Source organism: Callorhinchus milii, unplaced genomic scaffold (genome assembly GCF_018977255.1).
Source record: "Callorhinchus milii isolate IMCB2004 unplaced genomic scaffold, IMCB_Cmil_1.0 Scaffold5, whole genome shotgun sequence".
NCBI lineage: Eukaryota > Metazoa > Chordata > Chondrichthyes > Chimaeriformes > Callorhinchidae > Callorhinchus > Callorhinchus milii.
The window spans coordinates 53,696,420-53,710,752 of record NW_024704746.1 but is presented as its reverse complement, the minus strand read 5'-3'; the positions used below and the strand labels follow the sequence as shown (position 1 = coordinate 53,710,752).

The following is a 14,333-nucleotide window of genomic DNA, read 5'->3' as shown; positions in this document are numbered from 1 at the left end:
GACAAAGTGGAGACAGTGTGAAAGGTAGGATCTGAACCAGTCAAGGACAGAAGGTTGAGGTGACTGGAGATGCGGTGGAGGAGGATAGAGTCAATGGTGTCAAAGGCAGCAGAGAGCTCAAAGAAGATGAGGAGACAGAGGGAGCCTGGTCACAGATGGACAAAATATCATTTATTACTTTGACCAGGGCTGTTTCTGTGCTATGGGCAGCACAGAAACCCGATTGGAGGAATTTTCAGAGGGAGTGGCAGGAGAGGAAGGAGTAAAGCTGGGAAGCAACGACCTTGTTACAGGATCTTGCAAGGGAAAGGGAGGTTGGAGATGGGGCAGTAGTTGGAGATCAGGTATGTTTTTATGAGAATAGAATTGATGACAGCTGTTTTTAAGGGGGTGGGAACAGTGCCAGTGGACAAGGAGAGGTGATGATGTCTGTGAGAAGAGGGGCAAGGAGGTGGAGCTTGGAGGTAAGGAGAGGGGTAGGGATGGGGTCAATGGAGCAGGTGGACGGTTTTATATGGATATTAACGGGAGTGAGAGAGGATGGGGAGACAAGTTCGAACATGTGGAGGGAGGGATGGGTAGGGTCTGGTGTGTGAGGGGGATATGGGAGAGGGGAGCAGTTGGAAGGGCAGAGGCAGATCCCCTCAGTTTTGGTCTCGAGGAAGTCCAGCATCTCCTCGCAGTTGGGGTTGGCACAGATGGGAGCTTAGTTGAAAGTCTCATTTGACAATGAAGCGTTTCCCAAGCACTATATTGGAGCATCAGCATGGACTGTGAGCTCAATGTCAAGACGTGGAGTCTGAACCCACAACCTTCTGACTCAGAGGCAAGAGACTGAAACGACTGAGCCAGGCTGAATGATTGTATTTAATGAAGCAGAAAAGCTCATTCAGTGAAATGTAATGGAAGTTTTGCTAGGCTAATTGATTGATTGATGAGGTAGTAACAAGGATTATAGTCCAAGGATTATCATTGATTGTAAAAGGGGAGATTTGAAGGTTGTGTTTCACACACTGTATTAGACAATTGGAATTACGATTGAAGTTAAATTCTACACAGAAAGGGAACATGAAGAGCAGGGAATGGGATTAGAGTAGAGATCTCCAGGGGGAAGCGAGCAACATTCACAATGGGCAAAGAGCGGGGAATGGGATTAAAGAAGAGAGCTCCAGTGGGGTAGCAAGCACTAGCACACACACAATGGTTTACCTGAGCTCTTTTTGTGACTTGACCTGTCTCTGATTCCGCCAGGTGATATACATGGCCCGGAATCCTAAAGACCTGGTGGTGTCTTACTACCAGTTCCACCGTTCCTTACGGACGATGAGCTACAGAGGAACATTCCAGGATTTCTGCCGGAGGTTCATGAATGAAAAGCGTGAGTGAAGGAGCCTAGTGTTCCCGTGTCAATCTGAAACATCAGGTCAGATCCCTCGGGTGTTTGAGCCAGGGACTGAGGAACAAACATGCTGGGTCTCACTGTGATAACAATAAAAGCTATAGTTATCTCCGGGAGGGGGTGGGGGGAGGGGCAGTCTTAGGTGATGCACCTTGCACTGAGTCCTTCCTCTGTGCAGGTCTCCACACTATTCCAGAGCATTCTGATGACAGCATAGCCAGCCTGGCTCATCAGCAGAACTTTGAAGGGCAGAACAGTCACAGGGGGCAGGGAATCCTCCCACTTAGCTCCTGTTAACCCTGCAAGTAAAGGCCCTAACAGGTAGGGTGGTCCTAGCTGGACAAGCAGCAGGAAAGCTTGCCAGATAGCAATATCAATGGCAAGCTATGTGGTTTCAGCTGGTTAAACTGCAGCAGTTACCCCAACGCACACTCTGGGGACCCCAAGACTTGGCTCTCACTAACCTATGCTTAATACTCTCCCGAATTAAGCAGGCAGAGTTTCTCACTCCAGGGAGGGAGTGAATTCCATTCCAGACACAGGAAATTTCCATGTGTCGGTGGCAGACATGGAACTCTGGTTTTGAGACTCTTAAACATGGTGATTGATGGGATACTTGGCTGAACTAAACCAGAATAGCCACTAATTGGTCATTTGACATCCAACCAAGCTTTGTTTAAGCCAACACTAGGTGGATGGTATGTACCAAGAGCTCCCTACGAGCTTCTGGGTAGGCAACACAGCTCAACATGAAATGCGTGAGAGCATTACCACCATCTTCCTGTCCGCAGCTCAGGAATACGTCCTTTCCATTAGTAGTTGGAGGTGCGGAGCTTGAACAGCCGCTGCTTACCTCTCTGCAAACCAATCAAGGTCGATCCCAGGCACTTGGTGTACAAACTTGTGATCATGAACTCGGATTCCAGATAACGACTTCCAACAGCTGTCGCCTCAAGATAATTACACGACAAAGAAGATAATAATAATAAATAATAATCCTTGTATTTGATATAACACTTTTCACATCATTGAGACATCTCAAAGTGCTTCACGGAATATACTGTAAAGTGGAGTGATTGTATATTTTGTGAGAGAAATATGGCAGCCAGTTGCGCACAGCAGTGTCCCACAAACAGCCATGGAGTGAATGACTCATTTTATCTGGAAGATTGTCGGCCAGGACACCGGAAGAGAGAAACTCCCTTCTTCATTGAATAGCGCCGTGGGATCTTTAACATCCACCTAAACAGGCAGACAGGATCTTAACGTCTCACCCAAAGTACAGTACCTCCGATAATGCAACTCCCCCCACCACCCCCCCAGCACTGCATTGGAGTGTCAGACAATATGAGCTCAATCCCCCAACATGGGGCTTGATCCCACGACAACAACTTGCATTTAAATAGCGCCGCTCACACAGGGTAGCGTCTCAGAGCGCATGATCATGGCGGAGCACAATGCCGAGCCGGGAAAAGGTGACCGTAGGCACGGTTGAAGAGCAAGGCCTTCAGCTGAGACCTGAAGATGGGGAAGGAGAGGGCAAGGCAGAGGGGTGTAATTGTGGCCACCGAGGGTGGAACAGAGGGCACAAGAGACAAGCAGGATGCCGTAGCCAGTCGAGCGGAGAAGTGAGTAGTGGGTTGGGAGGGTAAAAAGGTTGGCGAGGATTTTAAGAGGAGTGTGAGGATCCTGAAAGTGATCCGTTCAATAATAGGGAACCAGTGGAGCTTGGCTAGAACCAGTGTGAGTGGGTATGGGGTTCAGTGTGGGTGAGTATGCGGAGTTTGTGGTCAGCTGGATGCTGTGCATCCTGGAGCTGAGGAGACCATGTGTGTCCAGGGCTCCCTCTGCCTCCTCGACCTCTCCGCTGCCTTTGACACCGTGGACCACTCAATCCTCCTCCACCGCCTCTCCTCCCACTTCAACCTTCAAGGTTCTGTCCTTGACTGGTTCAGGTTCTACCTTTCACACCGCCTCTACTTTGTCACGGCAATCGACTCCTCCTCCAGCCCCCGCACCGTCTTGTGCGGTGTTCCTCAGGGCTCTGTCCTCGGTCCTCTCCTCTTCACCCTCTACATGCTCCCCCTTGGTGTCATCATCTGCAGACATGAGGTAAGTTTCCACATTTATGCAGATGACACCCAACTCTACCTCTCTGCTTCCACCCTAAACTCCAGGACTTCTGGCGTCCTGACCGACTGCCTGTCCGACAATAAGTCCCGGATGAAGGCCAACTTTCTCCAACTTAACGTCAGTAAGACGGAGGCCCTCATGATTGGCTCGTCCAGCGCCTCTGCACCTCAGGTGCTGGCAGCCTCAGCCTCCACGGCTGTACACTCAACCTCACTAAGCCAGTCAGGACTCTGGGTATCTTGTTTGAGCCTGAACTGTCCTTTCTTCCCCACATCCGCGCCATGACCAGCACTGCCTACCACTACCTCCACAACATTGCCAGACTCCGCCACTCCCTCACCCCTCATGCTGCCAAAACCCTCACCCATTCGTCACATCAAGACTCGATTACGGGAACTCCCTCCTCATCGGCCTTCCCAACTCTTCCCTTCACAAGCTGCAGATCATCCAAAACTCTGCAGCTCGTGTACTCTCACCCACCAGGCTCTGTGACCCCATCACTCCCACCCTCGCCCGACTCCACTTGCTCCCCATACCCCAGAGGATTGAGTTCAAGATCCTTGTCCTCACCTTTAAGGCTATCCATGGCCTTGTCCCCTCTCACCCCCCTACCTGCTGACTCCCTACCAACCTGCCCGCTCCCTCCGTTCGCCTGCTCCATGTCTCCCGTCCAACCCGCCCTACAATCGGTGGCCCGGCTTTCAGCCTTTCTGCCCCCACAATCTGGAACTCCATTCCCACGGTCCCTTCAACTCGCTTCCTCCCTTGCCTTCTTCAAGGCCGGTCTCAAGACCCTTCTCTTCGACCATGCCTTTGGTCTCCCTCTCACCTCTCTGCCTTCCCTCACCCCTACACCACCCCTCCCCCATGCTCGGGCCCCGACACCTGACTGTTCAGCGCTTTGGGATGTCCTCCCGACATGAAAGGCACTCGATAAATGTAATTTTTTTTTGTTGTTGTTGAGGAGGGCATTTGAGTATTCAAGACGGGAGGTGACAAAGGCATGGATAAGTGTTTCGGCTGCATTTGTGGTAAGGAGGTTAGAAAAGTGGTTGTGGCCAGGGATAGGAAGGATTGCTGTGGGTCGAACCTGATGCCTAGGTTGCGCCTGACAGATAGGCCGGGGAGGTTGAGGGGGTCAGAGCCCCAGGACAGAAGATATTGACGGGAGCCAATGAGTATGGCTTCCATCTTGTCAACATTTAGTTGCAGGAAGTTTGTGCTCATCCACGCCCTAATGTCTGCCAGACAACCTGACAGAATATCGATGGACTTGGAGTCACAGCAGGAGGAGAAGTAGATTTGTGTGTCTTCCGCATACATATTGAAGTCTGCGGATGACATCGCCGAGAAGGAGAATGTAGATGAGGAAGAGGAGGGAGCGAGGATGGAGCCCTGGGGTACCCCACAGGTGATCAGGCGTGGGTGGAAGGAGAAACCGGATTGTAGAGTAGGACACAACCTTCTGACTCCGAGGCAAACTGACACGTTGGTACGGGAATCAGAGAATGATAGAATCTTACAAGCACAGAAGGAGGCCACTTGGCTCATCGTTCCTGTGCTGGCTCTTTGAAAGAGTTACCAACTAGTCCTCTATTCTTTCTCCATAAACTTGCAATCTTTTTTTCAGGTAAATATCTAATTTCCTTTCCAAAGTTATTGCTGAATCCGCTTCCACCACCCTTTCAGGCAGTGCATTCCAGGCTGTAATAACTCTCTTTGTAAAAAAAATTCTCATCTCTCTGGTTCTTTTGCTGATTATCCAAAATCTGTGTTCTCTGGTTACCGAACCACCTGCCAGTGGAAACAGTTCCTCCGTATTTACTCTATCAAAACCCCTCATAATTTTGAAAACCTCTATTAAATCTCCCCTTAACCTTTTCTGTTCTTAGGAGGATAATCCCAGCCTTGCTTGTCTCTCCACATAATTGAAGTCCCTCATCCTTAGTATCATTCTTGTAAATCTTCTCTGCACCCTCTCCAAGGCCCTGACATCCTTCCTAAAGTGTGGTGTCCAGAATTGGACACAATACTCCAGCTGAGGCCTAACCAGTGATTTATAAATGTTTAGCATAACTCCCTGGCTTTTATACTCTATGCCTTTATTTATAAAGCCAAGGATCCCATATGCTTTGTTAACACTTTGTCAACTGTCCTGTCACCTTCAAAGATTTGTGTATGTGAACCCCCAGGTCTTTCTGCTCCTGTACCCCCTTTAAAATTGTACCATGTGTTTATGTTGCCTTTCCTCATTCCTCCTCCCAAAATGCATTATCACAGAGTCATAGAATTATGCAGCACAGAAGGGGGACATTCAGCCCATCGTGTCTGTGCCAGTGCTTCACACTTCCCTGCATTAAATTCCACCTGCCATGTGTCTATCCATTTCACGAGTCTGTCTTTGTACTCCTGCAGTCTGCTACCACCCTCCTCACTGTTTACTACATTTCCAAGTTTTGTATCATCTGTGAACTTTAAAAATTTGCTCCCTATACCCAAGTTCAGGTCATTAATATATATTAAAAAGAACAGGTCCTGGGACAGATTTGCTGACATGTTGAGCTCCGTAATCACGGTCACCAGGTTTCTAATCAATTCATTTTGTAAAGCCCTTCTGCCGTTTATCGCGATTGTGAACTGGCACTGTGTGAAGCGGGGTTTAGCATGTATGTGTGATAGGTTCTGTGTGACACAGGGTTGTTTAGTGTGTGAGACAGGCACTGTGTAATGAGATGTTGTTGATTGTGTGTGTCTCACAACCAACGCAGCTGAAACCTTTGTCCACGCCTTCTTCACTTCCTAGCTGGACTATTCCAATGCTCTCCTCACTTGTCTCCCCAGTTTCAACATACACATAATCCATTTAATTCAAACCTCTGTCGCCCAGATACTCACCCGCACTAAACTGCATACCCCCATCATACCAGTCCTTCCCAGGCTCAATTGGCTCCCAATCACCAAACTAATCGATTTCAAGATCCTCTCCCTCATTTTCAAATTACTTAATACCCTCCCCACCTATCTGACCTGCTTACTCCCCACTCCACTACCCGCTGCCTCTGGCCTCCTATTTTTTCCTCATCCCCTCCACTATCAGTGGCCATACCTTCAGTCACTACATCTGAAACTCTGGAACGCTCTCCCTCAATTCCTCGGCCTTGCCCGCTTGCCTCACCACCTTCAAATCCCAGCTAAAGACCTTTCTTTTTGATCGTTCTTACGATCACGTCCCTCCTCCCTCTTGTTATCAGACTCTGCCACTGTGAAGCACTTCGGGACGCTATCCCACATGAAGGGCGCTATATAAATGCAAGTTGTTGTTGTTGTGGGACGGCCACTGTGTGACAGTGTTGTTTAGCCTGTGAGTGTTAGGCAATGTGTGACACAGGGTTTAATATGGGTATGTGTGACACAGGTTGTTTAGTGTGTGTGAGACAAGCACTGTGTGACATGGGTTGTTTGTGCTCTCTCTGTTTCACAGTGGGATACGGCTCATGGTTTGAGCATGTTCAGGAGTTCTGGGAGCATCGTATGGATTCCAATGTTCTCTTCCTGAAGTATGAGGATATGCACAAGGTATGTTGGCTGACTGCAGTGGCCATAGTCTGAGACTAGAGGTGGTTAGACAGTGGACGACTCGTCTCCCTGATAAAGGGATTCTTACAAAAGGCAGAGCCTTAAATTCAGGATTGTTAGAACTGAGGTCAGAACAGAGTATTGTGAGCTTGTGGAACACTTGGCCCTAGAAAGCTGTAAATAATAATAATAATAGTAGAAAGCTGTAAAGAAGGAATCAATAAGGATGTTTAAATAAGAGAGAAAGAGACTTGGGCAGTGGTCATATTAAGGGTACAAGAAAACTTTACTTTAGCCACAAATTAGTAACAAATTAGTGTGCACACAATTTAGATTTTAAACAATAGTTTCCTTTACTGTTCACTACTTTTCCTAGCTGAGTATCATCTGCAAACTTGGATATTGTACTCCCAAGTCCAGGTCATTTATATTGATCAAAACAAAAGTGGTCCCAATACTCACAAGAGTGAAGAACTTGAAGTCGATCTGTTTGGTGATGGGGAGTCAATAGATCCTGGTCAGAAGTGGTGAGATGTCGTGAGACCTTACCAGACTCAAACCGATGAACAGTAAAACAGCAAGATATCCAACTGGCAAAGTATCCAAACTGCAAATTATCCAACACAAACACAGAAGTGAAGAAAAGTCTCCAACTCGATTAGTTTGCTAATTTAAACCTAAACTCTAACCAATGTTAACTTTGTCCAGGTTATCTTAAAACGTTTTACCCTATGGGCTCCCAGCTTGATCAACTGATCACAATGCCTCGGGATATACGCCTGGCTGGCTTGCCAATTTGTAGACAAATACATTCTAAACGTACAATTTTCTGCTCCTTAACTCTAACCAAATAGATTCTGTTTTGGGACCCTCCAGCACATTGTCCCTTTCCACAGCCATAACCATGTCTTTAATCAATATTGCCACCTCCCTCCTTTTTTCCTTCCCTCTCCCTCCTGAATACATTGTAGCCAGGAATATTCAGCTCCCATTCCTGCCCTTTTTTTGAGCCAGGTCTGCATTATTGCATTTTACATCGTAACCGCATGCGGCAACTTGAGCCTGCAGGTCACCAAGCTTATTGGTCACACTCTGTGCACATGCACTCCAAGACCGACTGAGTCTGCTCTGCATTTCTCCCCCATCTTAACCCTCCTTTTTTTTTGGACTACTCCTTATTACATTGCAAGTTGTCTCTCCCAGTCCTCTATGTAGCTTGTTTGCCCTCTCGAATTTTACATCCTGATTCCCTTCCCCCCTCAGAATTAGTTTAAACCCTTCTTCATAGCACTAGTTAACCTCCCTGCAAGGACATTGGTCCCAGCCCTGTTCAGGTGTAACCCAACCCCCTTGTACAGGTCCCACCTGCCCCAGAACTGGTCCCAATGATCCAGGAACCTGAAGCCCTCCTTTCTGCACAATTTCTCAGCCTTGTGTTCATGTGTTTGATCCTGCTGTTTTGATGCTCACTTGCACATCAGTAATAGTCAGTAATGTTACCATCCTTGGGGTTTAGTGTATGTGTGTGCTTCTGTCCGTCTCGCCAGGAACTCTCCAGACCTTTTAATCTTTCCTTCACAATCCAGAGAATTCACAAACAGCAGTAAAAACTTTAGTCATTCTCCCACCCCCACTCAATCTACCCACCACCCCTCTTGATTCCAACACTCTTCTTCGTTACAAATACTTTACTGTACAGGGCCTTTGGATATCCTTCTGCCATGAAAGGCACTATTTAAATGCAATTTGTTGTTTTTTCACTTTCCCAACATCCTCATGCTCACCAAACTTTGCTTTCTCTGGTTTCTATGGTCGAGACTCCAGTGCTGGGAATAGAATGGTTGAGATCTCCACCACAAGGAATGGGAATGGGACGAGATCTCCAGCCTTGGGAATGGGGACAACAGAGATCTCCAGCATTGATTTCCAGGTCCAGGTGATGCTGGCTAAGATGGTCTTTCTCACCTTGTTCAGGACCTGCCGGGCGTGGTGCAGCTGCTGGCCCACTTCCTGGGGGTGACGTTCGACAAAGCTCAGATGGAGGCCATGGTGGAGCACTGCCACCAGCTGGTGGATCAGTGCTACAATACGGATGCTCTGCCCATCGGGAGAGGTGAGGGCAAGGGAGACGTTGGTGTTGGGGTAAACTCTGGGTAGAGAGCAGAGTGGGAAAACTCAGGTAGAGAGCAGTCTAAGTAAACTCTGGATAGACAGCAGTTTGGGGTAAATGCTGGATAGAGATCAGTTTGAGGTAAACTCTGCGTAGAGAGCAGTCTGAGGTAAACTCTGGCTAGAGAGCAGTCGAGATAAACTCTGGGAAGAGAGCAGTCTGGGTAAACTCGGGTAGAGAGCAGTCTGGGTAAATTCTGGGTAGAGAGCAGTCTGGGTAAATTCTGGGTAGAGAGCAGTCTGGGGTAAACACAGGTAGAGAGCAGTCTGGGTAAACTCATGGTAGAGAGCAGTGTGGGTAAACTCGTGGTAGAGAGCAGTCGAGGTAAACACATGTAGAGAGCAGTCGAGGTAAACTCTGGGTAGAGAGCAGTCGAGGTAAATTCTGGGTAGAGAGCAGTCGAGGTAAACTCTGGGTAGAGAGCAGTCGGGGTAAACTCTGGGTAGAGGGCAGTCGAGGTAAACTCTGGGTAGAGAGCAGTCGGGGTAAACTCTGGGTAGAGAGCAGTCGGGGTAAACTCTGGGTAGAGAGCAGTCTGGGGTAAACACATGTAGAGAGCAGTCGAGGTAAATTCTGGGTAGAGAGCAGTCGAGGTAAACTCTGGGTAGAGAGCAGTCGGGGTAAACTCTGGGTAGAGGGCAGTCGAGGTAAACTCTGGGTAGAGGGCAGTCGAGGTAAACTCTGGGTAGAGAGCAGTCGAGGTAAACTCTGGGTAGAGAGCAGTCGAGGTAAAGTCTGGGTAGAGAGCAGTCGGGGTAAACTCTGGGTAGAGGGCAGTCTGGGGTAGAGAGTAGTCTGGGTAAACTTTGGGTAGAGAGCAGTCGGGGTAAACGCGGGTAAAAAGCGATCTGGGTAAACTCGGTTAGAAAGCAGTCTGGATAGTCTCGGGTAGAGAGCAATCTAGGTAAATTCGGGTAGAGAGCAGTCCGGGTAAACTCGGTTAGAAAGCAGTTTGGGGTAAATTCGGGTAGACAGCCGCCTGGGGTAAACTTGGGTGGAGAGCAGTCTGGGGTAAACTTGGTTGGAGAGCTGTCTGGGATAAACTCGGTAGAGAGCAGTCTTGGGTCAAACCAGCATGGAGACGACTCTGGCGTAGAGAGCAGTGTGGGTAAACTCGTGGTAGAGAGCAGTATGGGTAAACTCGTGGTAGAGAGCAGTGTGGATTAAACTCATGGTAGAGAGGAGTGTGGGTAAACTCGTGGTAGAGAGCAGTGTGGGTTAAACTCATGGTAGAGACGAGTGTGGGAAAACTCGTGGTAGAGAGCAGTCTGTGGTAAACTCTGTGCAGAGAGCAGTCTGGGTAAACACGGGTAAAGAGCAGTCTGGATAAACATAAGTAGAGAGCAGTCTGGGTAGGGAGCATTCTGGATAAACTCTGGGTAGAGGGCAGTCTGGGGTAGCGAGCAGTCTGAGTAAACTCTAGGTAGAGAGCATTCTGGATAAATTCTGGATGAGGGCAATCTGGGCCGAGTTAGGTGGAGGGGAAGAAGTTGACCAAAGGTGTGGTCGAAAAGAAAGATCTTTAGTCGAGACCTGAAAATAGGAAAATAGGAAAAGAGGAGACGAGGCGAAGGGAGTGAGGAAGGGAGTGCCAGTGCCTCAGGGCATAGTGGCTGAAGACACGGCTGCCGATGCTGGAGCGGAAGATTCGGGGGTCAAGGAGAAGGCCAGACAACGGGTACTGTTGTGAGGAGAGAGGAGGTCAGGGAGGTAGGGTGGTGCAGAGGAGTGGAGGGATTTGAAGACGATGCGTCGGAAGTGGAAGAAAGCGGTGTTGGTGAGGGACCGGATGTGGGAGAGGAAGTATAATTGGGGGTCGAACCTGATGCCTAGGTTGCGTACGGATTCGGAGAGTTTTTCACGTGGGGAGGACGTCCCAAGGCACTGGATTTGATATAGTGCTTTTCACATCTTCTAGATATTAGGTGGAGGAGGTGAGACCCGTGCGATTTAAGACATTGACGAGAGCCAAAGAGTACGGCTTCCGTCTTGTCAACATTTAGCTGAAGGAAATTCGCACCCATCCAGCTCCTGATGTCTGACAGGCAGGCTGACAGAACATCAGGGGACTGGGGTGGGGGGGTGGGGGTGGTCGCAAAGTGAGGTGAAAAAATAGAGTTGGCTGTCATCTGCATACATGTGGAAGTGTACCCCATGTCTGCGGATGACATCCCCAAGAGGGAGCATATAGATTAGAAAGAGGTGGAGGCCAAGGATGGATCCTTGGGGTACCCCGCAGGCAACCAGGTGAGAGTGGGCGGAAAAGCCATTTGTGGAGATGTACTGCTGGCGGTGCATGAGGTAGGACTCGAACCAGGTGAGCGCGGTCCCACTGAGGTGGATGACGGAGGAGAGGCAGTGGAGGAGGATGGATGATCGATTGTGTCGAACGTGGCGGAGAGGTCCAGGAGGACAAGGAGGCAGAGGGAGCCCTGGTCACAAATAGAGAGGATGTCGTTTGAGACTTTCACAAATGCAGTCTCTGTACCGTAGGCAGGACGGAAACCAGACTGGAGGGGTTCGAAGAGGGAGTGGGAGGAGAGGTGTGCGCGAAGTTGGTTGGCAACAACACATTCTAGGACTTTTGCAAGGAGGGGCAGGTTTGAAATAGGACAGTAGTGTCTGCGGTTTGAGGGATCTAGGGAAGGTTTCTTGAGTGGGTGATGACAGCAGTTTTGAGGGTGGCAGGGACTGATCCGGAGGAGAGGGACTGGTTGATGATGTCAGCCAGTAGTGGGCATAGGAGGGGGAGCTGTGTGACCAGCAATTTGCTGGGGAGGGGGTCAAGGCAGCAGGTGGTGCGTTTCATTGAGGTGATGGTGGATGAGAGGGAGGAAGGAGAGATGGGGAGGAAGGAATGTAGAATGGGGGTCGTGGTAGGAGCTGATAATGGGGAGGGTGAGGGGCTTTGAAGGGGGTGGTGGTGGGTGACAAGAGGCAGCAGGATGAGGCTGCCTGGCGGATATTATTTATTTTGGTTGAAAAGAAGTCCATGACCTTTGATGTGAAGATTGAGGAGGCCTGAGGGGGCGCATGAAGCAGGTAGTGGATGGTGGGGAAAAAGGACTTTCGAATGGTTTTTTACCTCCAAGATGATGTTGGAGTAGAAGGCCGTTTTCACACGCATCAAAGAACAGCGGTAGCTGTGGAAATGCTCAAGCCACAGTTCGTGCTGGACTGTCAGGCCAGTTTTCTGCCATCGGTGCTTGAGTAGCCAGTTTGGGGTTTTAAGGGAGTGGAGATGGTTGTTGTACCAAGGGGATCGGGTGGGTTTGGAGATGGTCCTGGATTTCAGGGGAATGAGAGAGTTGAAGGTGGAGGAGAGGCCATCATGGAGCAGCTGGACGGCTGCTTAAGGATCTCTATGGGTGGAAGGCCCGAGGGATACGATATTGGAGGATGTGAGGGCCTTTGTGAGGGTCTCAGGGGTTAGTCTTTTCCACAGGTGGTAGAGTATGGTTGAGGGCTTGATGGAGGAGAGAGGGATGTGAGAGGAGAAAGAGATGAGGAAGTTGTCCGAGATGGCATTGTCCATTATGCTTAGGTCGGAAATGTCAAGGCAGTGGGTCATGACGAGGTCGAGGGCATGGCCACGGTTGTGAGTGAATTAATGTGAAGGGTGACATTTAGGGAGGAGAGGAGGGCAGTGAAGTAGGAAGATGTGGTGCAAGGGGCATTTAGGTGAACTCTGGGTAGAGAGTAGTCTGGAGTCCTGTAGCTCAGTGGTTAGAGCACTCGCTTTGCAAGTGAGAGACCTGAGTTCAATTCCAGGCAGAGGGCGAAACCTTGGGCAAGTTTCCTTACTCCACACAGAGCCTAATAATAATCCCTCCAAAACCAAAAACAATAATATATTGGTCATTTTCAATCTACGACTGTTTGTGGGACATTGCTGTGCGCAATTGGCTATCGCGTTCGCCCACAAATATACAGTCAATTCACTTTACAGTGTGTTCTGTGAAGCGCTTTGGGACGTCCTCCCGACGTGAAAAGCGCTATATCAAATTCAAGGATTATTATTATTATTAAACTGGGTAGAGAGCAGTCTGTGTAAACTCAGGTAGAGAGCAGTCTGGAGTAAACACAGCTGGAAAGCCGTCTTGGTAAACTCCGGGAAGACAGCATTCTGGGCAGAGGGCAGTCTGGGATAGAGAGCATTCTGGGTAAGCTCTGGGTAGAGGACAGTCTGGGGAAGATAGCAGTCTGAGTAAACACTCGGTAGATAGAAGTCAGAGTAAACTCTTGATAGAGAGCAGTCTGGCATAAACTATGGGTAGCGAGCAGTCTGGGTAAACTCTGGGTAGAGAGCAGTCTAGGGTAGAGAGCAGTCTGGGTAAGCTCTGGGTAGAGAGCAGTCTGGGTAAGCTCTGGGTAGAGAGCAGTCTGGGTAAACTCTGGGTAGAGAGCAGTCTGGGTAAACTGGTTAGAGAGCAGTCTGGGTAAATTATGTGTAGAAAGCAATTTGGTGTAAATTCTGGGTAGCGAGCAGATTGGAGTAAACTCTGGTAGAGGGCAGTCTGGGCAAACTCGAGTAGAGAGCAGTCTGGGGTTTACTCGGGTAGAGAGCAGTCTGGGGTTTACTCGGGTAGAGAACAGTCTGGGTAAACTCAGATAGAGTGCTGTCTGGAGTAAACTTTAGATAGGGAGCAGCCTATGTAAACTTTGAGTAGAAAGCAATTTGGGGAAAACTCTGGGTGGAGAGCAGTCTGGGTAAACTCTGGGTGGAGAGCAGTCTGGGTAAACTCTGGGTAGAGAGCAGTCTGGGTAAACTCTGGGTAGAGAGCAGTCTGGGTAAACTGAGAAACCAATTTGAGTAAAACTATGGGAAGAGAGCAGTCTTTGTAAACTCAGGTAGAGAGCACTCTGGGTAAACTCGGGTAGAGAACACTCTGGATAAACTTGGGTAGAGTGCTGTCTGCAGTAAACTTTAGGTAGGGAGCAGCCTGAGTAAACTCTGAGTGGAAAGCAATTTACGGTAAACTCTGAGTGGAGAGCAGTCTGGGTAATCTCTCAGTAGAAAGTAATTTGTGGTAAACTCTTCTCTCTGGGTAGAGA

The 14,333-nt window shown here is 49.0% G+C and overlaps 1 protein-coding gene across 1 annotated transcript in view; it reads left to right on the top strand.

Annotated features, from left to right (window-relative positions):
* Positions 1–14,333, top strand: part of sult4a1 (sulfotransferase family 4A, member 1) — a 30,218-nt gene that overhangs the window by 4,880 nt on the left and 11,005 nt on the right. The window contains exons 4-6 of the mRNA XM_042335291.1: positions 1,252–1,378; positions 7,014–7,108; positions 9,083–9,221. Coding sequence (XP_042191225.1) covers positions 1,252–1,378; positions 7,014–7,108; positions 9,083–9,221 — 361 coding nt within the window. The remainder of the gene's footprint in view (positions 1–1,251; positions 1,379–7,013; positions 7,109–9,082; positions 9,222–14,333) is intronic.